Raw genomic sequence first — 12,380 nt, forward strand, 5'->3', positions numbered from 1 at the left:
TACCATAGCAGATTTTAATTTTTATTGAAAACACTGCAAAAGGAAATGCAACAGCTCTGTGATTTTTAGTGATAATTTTAAGAATTAAGGTGATAATTTACTGGAAAAAAATTTTCAGGTCATAATTAAAACCTATCTGATAAGTATTTCAATTTTAGAGATGTACATAGACTCAATCGGAGGATATGAATAAAAACATTTTATCATTTATTGTATACTTACCCATATACTTAAAATTTTTTAAATTGTCTTTTTTTAAAGATACATAGATAACAAAAAATGTTACATTAAAAAATATAAGAGGTTCCCATATACCCCACCGCCCTGCTCCCCCACTCCTACCCCATCAACAACCTCTTTCATCATTGGGTATTCATTGCATTTGGTGAATATATTTTGGAGCCATACATTTTTGTTGAGATGGGTCACTACATGTACAATTTACACATAATAAATTAGGACCAGAGATTAAGATACCTGAAATTTTATTTAGCTTTATCTTAGATTTATGAAATGAGAATGGGGAAAGAAACATAAATTATCAAGAAAAATGGGATATTTCTAAATGGGATATTTCTAAAATAAGGAAAGCTAACAACTTTCTAATTGTGGTATCTGGTAATAAAAGAACAAAAATTAGAAGGACATCCTTCCTTTCTTAATAGTGCTTCCTTAAATGCCTTCCCAGGGATCTACAAATCTGGATATTGGCTTTTTGAAACCAAAGTCATTTAATGGCAAAGAACCACAGAAAACAGCTCGGACACTAACAGATGGGGAAACATACCTGAAAATTGAAAAATATTGATTTTAAAACCCTCCACATTTCTAATTAGTGTTGACCTGAAGAGTTATTCTAATTATGTTAGTTCAAACATTTTTGTAATTATAAATTAAGTATCTGTTTGGATAGAGAAACTATAAAGGACAAAATTATAGCAAAATTAAGAACTGCTGAAAACAGGACATTTGTCTATTTTTTCAATATCATGTCAAAATAGAAAAAAATGAACATTACAGAGTTCACATTTCAAGAGACAGAAAGGGAATATGAAAAAACACACAAATAATAAAACTATCAAATAAAATTACCTTCTCCAGGAAAAGATGTTTGTAGGTTTCCATTCCCATGGCATGTTGATCTTTACTTCGAACTTGATTTAAAAACCAATGGAGTGCATCATCATAGCACTCAGAATCTTCTACTAAACAATGCCATAAAATATCAACTTGCTCTAAACTTAATCCTAGATTTTAAAAAAATAACACATTTTATATTTTAACTATATAAAAAACCAATTACATATCTACTCTTAGGTGTGTATATGTAAATTTATATATTTCTATTTATATGAAATATGTATAATCAATTTATTATCACAATTACTCAATTCCTTATATTTGGAAAATTGTGTCATGGTACATAAAAGGTTTTGTCATAATTTAATATACTAGAGCATCAATATAGCTAGAAATAAAAGAAAATATAGCATTTTATGAAAAATATTTTGTAAGAAATTTTAAAACGTAGTAAAACATAACTATAGATAAATCAGCTAAAAAGTAAATTATATAAAGTATCCTTGAAGCTATTTGGTATGGAAAATCACTCTCCCTAAAATATGAAATGTCATTTATCATAATAAACATGATTATGGAGGTGGAGAGTAGATTACAAAAATTAAAGTGTCAGTCCTGAGGTTTGAGGATTAAGAATAGAGTATATACCATGTTCAAAACTTATTCTCTACAAAAACAAGGGATAACCAGTAAGCATTTTTTTGTAAACCATGAAAAGGAGGGTCCTTATGGTAAACAAAAGCAAAAGGGAATTGACTGCCTAAAAGGACTAAAAGAACCCAGTAATACTTATCCTGGGAGTCAATGCTATAAGATGAAACCTCTAGGGTACTTGGACTCAAGTATTAAAAGATTCCACTATAACAGAAGGAAGAGAGACTAACGCTTCAGATCAAAAGAGAAAGCATTATAGGTAATCACGAGCCTGAAAATGGCTAAATAAGATCACACAAAAGGTTAGAATAAAAGGATTACAGGGATTTCTAAAGGATATCATAGGAAGTTCCAAAGCCTGGTGTGGTTTCCTACAATCAGAAGGACCACAATGGATTGGCAGTATCGTAAGAAACTTCTGTTACTTGCCTTAGAAAATATTTAGGTAAAAACAAAATCAGACTAAGGAGTTTGATCAGGAAAAAATATTCTACCAGTTTTTCATAGAAACAGTTATGAGGTAGTTCGTTTGTTCTAAAAAGAACTTGTGCCCTTGTGATTCATCATTAATACACAAGAAACCATTTTTAGTGTATAACTTAAACACATTACGTAATTAAGACAAGAGAAAAGGAACCATGTTAATGACAGTGAGTTATATAATAAAATAGAACTGTTTTGTAACTGGCAAAATCACCAATCTACATTCAATAGACAATGTAAATGCTTTTGCTATTGTTATATGTTTTTAAATTACTGTAAGTTAATGGTATACTGAAAATCAGTATTAATATATCAGATGGAGTTACATGTAACTTTGGAGTGAGTACATCACAGAAACTGAGCCAATAAGATTAAGTACAACTATGATGTGAAAGAAGTGAAGTTTTCAATTTTATTCCATCTTGACAGTAGCCATTGTAAGCCCATACAGAGAATATATACTGTATAATATAAAGATATGAAACTTAATGAATAATGAAATTATTTAAAGCTGATAATATTTCCTTTGGTTTGACTTCTCCCTGTATAAGATCAGTATTGTTATATTTCATATTATTTATTTGTGGTATGTTCCCTATGATAATGGCTATGGTAAATGGTCTCATAACATGAAGAGGAAGTTTCCTATCAAAAACAGGTAGCTGAAAATGTTCTAAAATCATGGTGATGAATGCATAATTCTGTGATTATACTGGGAGCCACTGACTGTATACTTTGGATGGACTGTATAGTGTGTGAATAAAATATTTTAAAAAGTAACAGCTGGCTTACCTTTTTTTTTTTTTTAAGGAGGTACCAGGGATTGAACTCAGGACCTCATGCACGGGAAAAAGCACTCTCACCACTGGGCTACAACAGCTCCCCTAAGTGCCTTACTTTTGATATCAGTTGTTATAACAATCTCAGTGGCATTTTTTATAGATAGAACTTGAAGAAATAAATGCATGATTTATTTATTCCAAATATAGATAAGTACTATCAAGAGACATGATGACAATTCTCAGGTTAGCAAGACACTTCACTAGTTTGACTATATTAATCATAAAGAAAGAGAACATTCTTTTAATAAGGGGAGTTTGTTTAACATGGACACACAAACAAAGAGTGTGGAGAATGAAAGATGACATAGATAACACAGCAAGAGAAAAGGAGCTTTGCCAACAGAAATCACAACAGAATCTTTGTGAGAGAAGATTCAAACATGAAGATATGGATATAATCCAGACTCTGAATATATCAGATTAACCCCTGCCTCTTTTTTTTTTTTCAGGATGAATTGTTAGTTTCAGACTAAACAAAACTGGGGTCTCTATCTGGGGTCTCTATATGTCTCTACCATCTATAAAACCAAGCAATTCTGGAAAAGATGAGCCCTGATAACTCTGGCTGTTTTCAACCAAAGTAGCAAGATTCTTTAATCAAAGTTCTATAGATAGCAAAATTCTATAACCAAAGACAACAAAGATATAGTCTCCCTAAACTCACATGTTCTCCTACCTCATTGTATTCCTAAAATGAGCCCTTTATCAAAACACTAGCATTTTCAGAGATTGACACAAGAAAGAGAATGAGTCAGGGTCATGATCATATTTGCTATACCATACTGGGAAAATATTCAGTAACTAGAACATTAGGCATCAGGATGCTTTAAAATAGAGAAAATACGTTCACTATTGTAATGATAATTATAAGCTTGCAAGAAAATTCCAAGGGTAATGAGATTTTTTCAGTGCTATCAGGCCAAAGATTTGTAAACTAGTTTTTTAGAAATGAAACAATGGAAGGATTTATTTGAAAATACACAAAGGGATGTCAAATTATTTTTAATGTGTTTAATTACTGATATAATATATAAGTGTACTAAGACTAAATCACCAAAGGAATCTAAAGGCACAAGTAGATCTCTGGAATTTTCTAGGAGTTACTACAAATTTAAAAACATACTAAGAAAAAGTCTTACTGAAATGATCAGGTGATCCCAGAGTTGAAAACACACAAGTCAAGAACTGAAGTCGAACTTGAACTTCGGCACTATGGCTGTACCTATATTTTGAAAGTCATTAAAATAATTAATTTTAAGACCCTACTTCATTATTTTAAAGATTTAATGGACCTAATCTTAACTTATAGTAAAGAAACGAAATTTCATTTCAATAACTAAATACTTGAATAATATAACTTCAGTTACATGAAAATGTATTCATTAAGCCAAGTACTATGTTTCAGATTTATATTATTCAATAAATTACCAAAACCTCCAGTTATAAAATTTACTTTAAAATTAGATAATCCAAAAGTACACAGGAGCTCAACACGGGAGACAGAGAAATATGTCATTTGAAATTATGTAATAGCAAATAAAGTAGAACAGTTAGGTTAAACTACATCTCTATCTAAAAATTACATGTTTTATATCACTGCCCCTAAAGTGGTAATACTATATTCCTTAAGCAAGAAACACTAATAAAATACCATTTCCAAAAACCTAGTGTATAAAGAATATAACTACTACAAAACTGGCATTTTGAACATTATTTCAAATCTAAATAACTATAATTGATGTGTGTAAAATTCAGTGGTTAATATTAGAGATGCTTTGGAGGTTTATTAAGTGGGTGACCTCACATGGTTTCCTGTACTTGCATGTGAAAACCTATAAGAAGTTTTAAATAAAGATATACCACTATTATTAAGTTTCCACCAATTCTTACCCAGTTACTTAAATAAATGCAGAGAATATTTTCAATCATAAAATATAAGCCAGTTAACCATCATAAACTGATGATACTGATATACCAGTTTTTTAAAAAAGATTTATTTATTCCCCCCACCTTCCACCCCCGTTGTTTTACGTTGTCTGCTCTCTGTGTTCATCTTCTTTCTAGAAGGCACCGGAAACCAAAACCAGGACCTATCATGTGGGAGGGAGGAACCCAATCACTTGAGCCAGCTCCGCTCCCTATACCAGTTTTCAAATCTACTACACATGTCCAAAGCTTTCTAATACTAGTATTCAATTATATTAAAATGTTTTGAATCAACTGTGCTAAGTATATTTGGAAGCAAACACATAAAACACTTAGAATCAATGCTCAATACATAACAAAAGACAAAGATTTCTGGGAGGGAGGGTGGGGGAAATCCAGAAAACAATGACTTTGAACAGAACTCGAGAATGAAAGTTAACCACATCCAAAATGTTACATAGCCTATATTTAATAAAGAATAAAAAATAAAAGTAATCTCATAAAATCTATGAATTAAAATAAAAATTCAACCAGCTTTTCTCCCAACTAAAATTTTGTTGCATTTATTTACTATATGAAACAAAAAAGAGTAGGAACACTGAAAATTTATCTTTCAGAAGAAAGATAATTCATGCCAAAAGGTATTCAACCTACTTGAGAGGTACTTACAGTGCTAGTTTTTGTCTTCCTTCTCTTACAGCTTGAATGTAGTATACCAAATTATCAAAAAAAAGCTTCATCATGTTCAGTTCTTTTTCTGCCCACCTGGACCAATTAAAAGGAAAATTAATTTTAAAGGGGGTGGGGTGAGAGAATAAATTTCTGCTAGGACAGGGAAAATATTTTAAAATCTTCCAATGTGAAACTTTAAATTATCAAAAGTTAACAAATTCTACTAACCTGACCTCTTGAAGTCCATATACTGGTTACCTGAAGTAAATTTGAGAGGATGAGGGGTAACATTTTCCAATTTTAAACTATGGGTCATAAGAGTGAGTTTTAAGACATTTGTCAATTGTGAGTGCTTCTGTCTAGCACATAAACAATTCACAATAAATAAAAGTTTTGTTATTATCAAAAGTTTGTTATATATCAAAAGAGGAGCTCAAAACTCTTTTAAAAAATCTGTTTCATGAGATTTAGGACACGAGTTCTCATGCTGTAGTGGAAACCCTGGGAGTGTCCTTAAGTTAGCTTAATGACATTTAAGAAACAAGCTAAAAAAAAAAAAAAGAAAAAGAAACAAGCATAAAGTATTTCAACTCAATATACTTAGGCTCACGTATTAATAAGTACCTAAATATTCAGAGATTGCACTTTTTTAAGAAATGTTTCCCTTTGCTACCTCTAAAATAATCAGCCATTTATTCCTTAATATGAACTAGCTACAATGACACCAAGTTATTAGCTCACAGTGAATCCCTCTAGTACATTAGAATTCTGAAATTCAGCTGTTGAAAAACCATGGGAAAAGCCAATGAAAAAGGATTCACCTCACTGTACTTATGGGATGCTAAATATTTGCCCCCATCCTTCTCTTTAACATCTAATGTGGGAAGCAGATTTGGCCCAAGGGATAGGGCATCCGACTACCACATGGGAGGTCCAGGGTTCAAACCCAGGGCCTCCTGACCCGTGTGGAGCTGGCCCATGCGCAGTGCTGATGCGCACAAGGAGTGCCGTGCCACGCAGGGTGTCCCCCGTGTAGGGGAGCCCCACGTGCAAGGAGTGCATCCTGTAAGGAGCACTGCTGCCCTGTGCAAAAAAAGTGCAGCCTGCCCAGGAATGGCACCATACACACAGAGATGACGCAACCAAAAGAGACACAGATTCCAGGTGCTGCTGACAAGAATACAAGCGGACACAGAAGAACACACAGAGAGCAGACAACTGGGGGGGGGGGGATGGGAGAGAAATAAAAAAATACATCTTTTTAAAAACATCTAATGTACCCTTCTTATACTCAGAAATAGAAGTCACTAGCTTCATACTCTAATCTTAACCAACCAAAGAAAAGAGACTTTGTAAGATACTCTTAAAAAAAATAATAAAGGTTCAGGTTAAGCATACTCCTTTAAAATAATAATAAACTCACCAGGGTAAAATATGACTTAGAAGAATTAACTTCATCATATTTGGAACCATAGTGAGACATCACAAAATTTTTAAATGGTAGTCATTCTGGTCAAGCAAGTGTTTGTATCACCTAATCTTAGATTTGAGAAGGAAGCAGGTAAAAGAACCCCACCTTGACCTCACAAAGGAATCCATCAACAGGTCTAATTTTTACTTAAAAGGTGACTGTTTCTGACATCTCTCCAAAATGTCTATTTAGAATGAAGCAAATATCACATTTTCTTAGATTAATAAATTATTGTGGTAGCCAAATTTCTCCTAAAGACTACAAGAAAATCAGACCAATTTAATCAATTTCATATCAAGGTAGCACTTAGAAAGAATTTTTAACTTTTATTAATAGTAAGTTCTCTCAATTAAAGGGCTAAAGTGATGTCAAGATTATCCCCAACATGAACCAATTTAAGATAAGATGATCTCTGACTAGAATCAATTCCTAGTAATAGGACAATTTAAAGCATCCTAGAATATTTATGCTTTAATTTAATTTAGTGTGGCAATTCTACAGGAATGTTTTGCTGTGATAAGACATATTAAAAATTTTCTCCCTAAAATTGGAGCCATAACTGCTACAGTATACAAAGACTACAAAAGTCAGATTTTCCACTGTATTAATAAGGATATCATCTCCGTGGGGCTTTGTGACAAAGACAGCACTCTTAGAAATCCAAGAAAAGATTTAAATAACATGAAATTCAAAATTTCCGGGTGCAGCATGAAACCTGGTAAAAAATAATTTATTCAAAACCTTGACTGCTATTAACTATAATTTGCAAAAATTGTTAAACAATCTTATTTATTTTATTTACTTACATTGTAATCCAGTGTGTATCATAACTGCTCCCAAACTGCTGAAAGGTACCGAACAGTTTTGGAAGAAGACGAAGTGAAATTACCACTGATCTGAAACAGCAAAAAGATATTTAAAGAAAAAATAATTTTGACAATCTTCAGATTCTTTTTACAGAAACATAGCTATTTATAATCATTAAAATGCAAAAGAATTTAATGAGTTTTACTCATAAATATTTAAATTTTTAAAAATTTATTTTATACTTTGGGGCAAACATCTCAATTATTAAAATTCAAACCCAAGACTTTTAAAATGAAATACAATATAAACATCTGTGTATAAATGTCAACACCCCGAAGCTCACAGAGGTATTAAACTATTGGAAGCAAACCAAGTATTCATCAAAAGATGAATAAACAAAATGTGCATAAACATAGAATGGAATATTATTCAGTCATAAAAAGGAATGGAGTTCTGATACATTCTATAATAAGAACCTTAGAACATCAAAATTAGGGAAATAAGGCAGGCACAAAAGGACAAATGTTGTATGATTTCATCAATATGAAATATTTGGAATGCAAATTCATAAAGTCAGAAACTAGAACACAGGTTACGAGGCGCCAGAGTAGGGGTAGGAAATAGGGAGTGAATGCTTAATTGAGACAGTTTATTTTGGATGATGGAATAGTTTTGATAATGTGTGGTAGTGATGGTAACACAACATTGTGAATAAAATTACCACCACTGGACTGTAGATCTGCAAGAGGGTGAAAGGGAATAAAAACTTTAAAAAACCATAGGACTGAACACAACACAAAGAGTTAACCCTAATGTAAACTATGGACTATGGTTCATAGTAAAATTATAATGATATTGTTTCATCAGTAGTAACAAGGACACAACACTGGTGGAAAATGTTGATGATTGTAAAAACTGTGTGTGAAGGGTTGTATTATGAGAGTTCTGTATTTTCTGAAAAACTGAAATTTCCCTAATTTGCAAAAAATCAAATTGAAAAAAAAGAAGGGAAAGGCATTAAAAGGTACTTCTGTTCTTGAAAGTATTATTTAACAAATCAAGAGTGCTTCTAGGGGTTAATCAAGGGAAATGGAGAGCAACAGCTTAGGTAAGCTATCTACAACAGGGCATTCCAAACATTAATGTGCATTTGATTCATCTAGGGGAGTTTTATTAAAACGCAAATTTAAAAATCAGAGGCAGGGCCAAAGATCCTGCATTCCTAACAACCTCATAAGTGATATTCAAACTACTGGTTGTGGATATCTTTAGCAAAAAGAATCTAAAGGGCTTTTTTCATCACCATTACCCATATCATCATCATCTTTCCAATTTTCACTTGATATGATTTGCATTCAAGTTGAGAACCACTGCCTGAGAAGCAACATTAATAATGGAAGCATGCTACATCCCTCAAGTATGAAGGTGCAGGAAAGGAAAGGAAATCACTCTAAAACCTCAAGTTGATCTGAGCATGCTTATTCTCCAACAAGACCAAGTTTAAGAAAATATTTAAATATAATTCCCAAAAGTTTTGGTAGGAAACTAAAGCTGTAGAAGCCTCATAAAAGAAACAAGAAATATACTAATGACAAATTGAATTTCTTTTATCTCTAAAGCCAATATTGTTTTATGAAACAACGTACCAGAATCTTTTTAAAGGAGAGAAAAGTTGGCACCTTACCCACAGTGTTGTGTTTAAGTAATAACCAACACCACTTAATCTTTTTGAAAAAAGTACCAAGGACAGAAGTATGGAAAGATGGCAGAGTAGGATGCTCCAGGATTCAGTCCTTACACAAGAAAAACTACTAAACAGGCAGGAATTTTTGGGACTCACTATTTTGAGATTCCAGAGGCCAGTAGAACACTATACAACATCCAGGGAAGAGTGAGAAGCTGGTAAATTATGGTAAAGAACTATAAAATGCTTTCTCCTCCAGAATTACCAGTGCCTATCCCTTACATCCAGGGCAGCTCACCAAAGGGTCTAGTATGTGGTGACAGAAAAGGAGGCAAAAGTCTTCTTTGCTAAGAACAGAGGTTAGTAACTATAGATGGCTGCTCACTAATTTGGACTAGTAACTTCTGATCATGGGGGGGCTGGCTCTGAGAGCAGATATTGTCCCAACCCAACCCGGATAAATGCCCAGGAGAGGAGACTTAAAGACCCTATGCTCCTCAGGGCTGTGGGGGACAAGTTCAAGAGCTGCATTTCCTAGACCAGTGAACAAAGCACAGCTATGGAAGAAACTTCTCACATCCTACTAATCCCCTACCCAAGGTAGTTTGGAGGCTCTTTGTACCCCTTTTGTGGGTCCCAGGCCCTGTTTCAACTGAAAAACACCTCACTTGCATGACCATCTACCCCAACCCCCAGAATTTGCCCTCCTAGTGAAATCAGCTTGAGATAATATGAGGAGATTAAGAAGCCATAGGGGCCTAGAGTTTGAAACAAAAGCCTACAGGTTTAAAACACCCTAGAAAGAGAGGTCTGTCTCCTGGGAAAAGAGGGGGTGGGGGTATTCAACTCCCATAAACAGGGGAATTCTAAAACAAACAGCAAGCAAAAGCCCAGAACAGGGAGGAGCCTGAACACTACATTCATCTTGGGCAGACCTTCCTGATGGGGGGGGGGGGGCGCTAAAGGTCAAGAAAATTTGTCTTATTGCCAGCTGGTTAAAAAATTAACATCTGAGGGAATAAACAGCAGAATTAACATTTTAAAATATTTAAAAATCCAGGAAACGCCAATGGGGAACACTAGAATGTGGACACACTGAACGAAGGCAAAAAAAAGCTTAAAAATGCTAAAGGAGATGAAAAAAAAAATACAAAGAACTAAAGGATACCAGGAGAACAATGAATAAGCAATGAGAATCTTAGTAAAGAGAAGGAAATTTTTAAAAGGAACCAAACAGAACAACTGGAGTTGAAGACCATGATAAAAAAGGAAAAATTCCCAGAAATGTTTCTATAGCAGATTAGAGCTGAAAGAATGAATCACCAAACAAAAAGACAATGGAGGGAAACGGACTTTGGCCCAGTGGTTAGGGCGTCCGTCTACCATATGGGAGGTCCGCGGTTCAAACCCTGGGCCTCCTTGACCCATGTGGAGCTGGCCATGCGCAGTGCTGATGCGCACAAGGAGTGCCGTGCCACGCAAGGGTGTCCCCCGCGTGCGGGAGCCCCACGCGCAAGGAGCGCGCCCGTGAGGAAAGCCGCCCAGCATGAAAAGAAAGTGCAGCCTGCCCAGGAATGGCGCCGCCCACACTTCCCGTGCCGCTGACGACAACAGAAGCGGACAAAGAAACAAGACGCAGCAAATAGACACCAAGAACAGACAACCAGGGGAGGGGGGGAAATTAAATAAATAAATAAATCTTTAAAAAAAAAAAAAAAAAAAAAAAAGACAATGGAAATCAGTCAGGTTGAGCAGAAAGAAAAAAAATACATCAGAAAAAGCAAAAGTAGCCTTAGATTCCTCCAGGACACTATCAACTATACCAATATAGACAGCATTACAGGAGTCCCAGAAGAAGAGAAGAGGCAGAAGAAATATTCAAAGAAATAATGAGAGAACACTCCCAAACATAGCAAAAGATTTATGTACATCCAAAAAACCAGAGAACACCAAACAGGTAAGTATAAAGAAAAATATGCCCCATCATATACTCATCACACTATAAAACTCCAAGGACAAGGAGAGTTTCTGAAAGTTGCAAGAGAAAAGCAACATATTATGTACAAAGGGGCCCAATTAGAAAGTATACTGATTTCTCATCAGAAACCATGAAGGCAATAAGGCAGTGGACTGAAATACTTAAAGTGCTAAAAGAAAAAAGTGAAAACAAGAATTTTATATCTGGTGAGACATTCTTTCAAAAATGACGGATTAAGACATTCCCAGATAAAGAAAGGCTGAGCAAGTAGATCACCTCTAGACCTGCCCTACAAGCAATACTAAAGGGAGCTCTTCACATTGAAAGGACACTGGACAGTCACTCAAAGTGGCATAAAGAAATAAAGATCTGTGGTAAAGGTAACCATTTGGGTAATTATAAATGACAATACTATCATACATTTTCATATGTAACTCTACTTCATACTTCCTAAAGGTGCTAAAATGCAAATTCATAAAAAGTGTAACGATAAACCTATGGTTTTGAACTTTCAGTGTATGAAGATGTAAATGGAAACAAGTATGAAAAAAGGTGGGAGGATGGAGGGATAAAGGAAAAGTGTATATATATGCTGTTGGAGTCAAGTTGGTATCAAACCAAATATGACTGTTATATATTTAGGATGTGAAATTTTGACACCATGGTAAACACAAGTAAAATATATGAAAAATATACCCAGACAGAAATGAGAAGGCACTCTGTATGGTATGTATAACACAAAAATTCAAATAAATATAAACACAGACATTAACAGAAGAATTG

At 34.1% G+C, this 12,380-nt stretch overlaps 1 protein-coding gene across 4 annotated transcripts in view; it reads right to left on the reverse strand.

The window, feature by feature from the left end:
* The window catches only part of USP34 (ubiquitin specific peptidase 34), a 285,574-nt gene that overhangs the window by 129,986 nt on the left and 143,208 nt on the right, over positions 1-12,380 (reverse strand). For all 4 annotated transcript variants that reach the window (XM_058278638.2, XM_058278637.1, XM_058278635.1 and 1 more), the window contains 4 exons: positions 7,935-8,024; positions 5,655-5,750; positions 4,199-4,281; positions 1,093-1,247 (listed from right to left, as the gene is read on the reverse strand). In XM_058278638.2, coding sequence (XP_058134621.1) covers positions 1,093-1,247; positions 4,199-4,281; positions 5,655-5,750; positions 7,935-8,024 — 424 coding nt within the window. The remainder of the gene's footprint in view (positions 1-1,092; positions 1,248-4,198; positions 4,282-5,654; positions 5,751-7,934; positions 8,025-12,380) is intronic.

This window comes from Dasypus novemcinctus, chromosome 17, assembly GCF_030445035.2.
Source record: "Dasypus novemcinctus isolate mDasNov1 chromosome 17, mDasNov1.1.hap2, whole genome shotgun sequence".
NCBI classification, from domain to species: domain Eukaryota; kingdom Metazoa; phylum Chordata; class Mammalia; order Cingulata; family Dasypodidae; genus Dasypus; species Dasypus novemcinctus.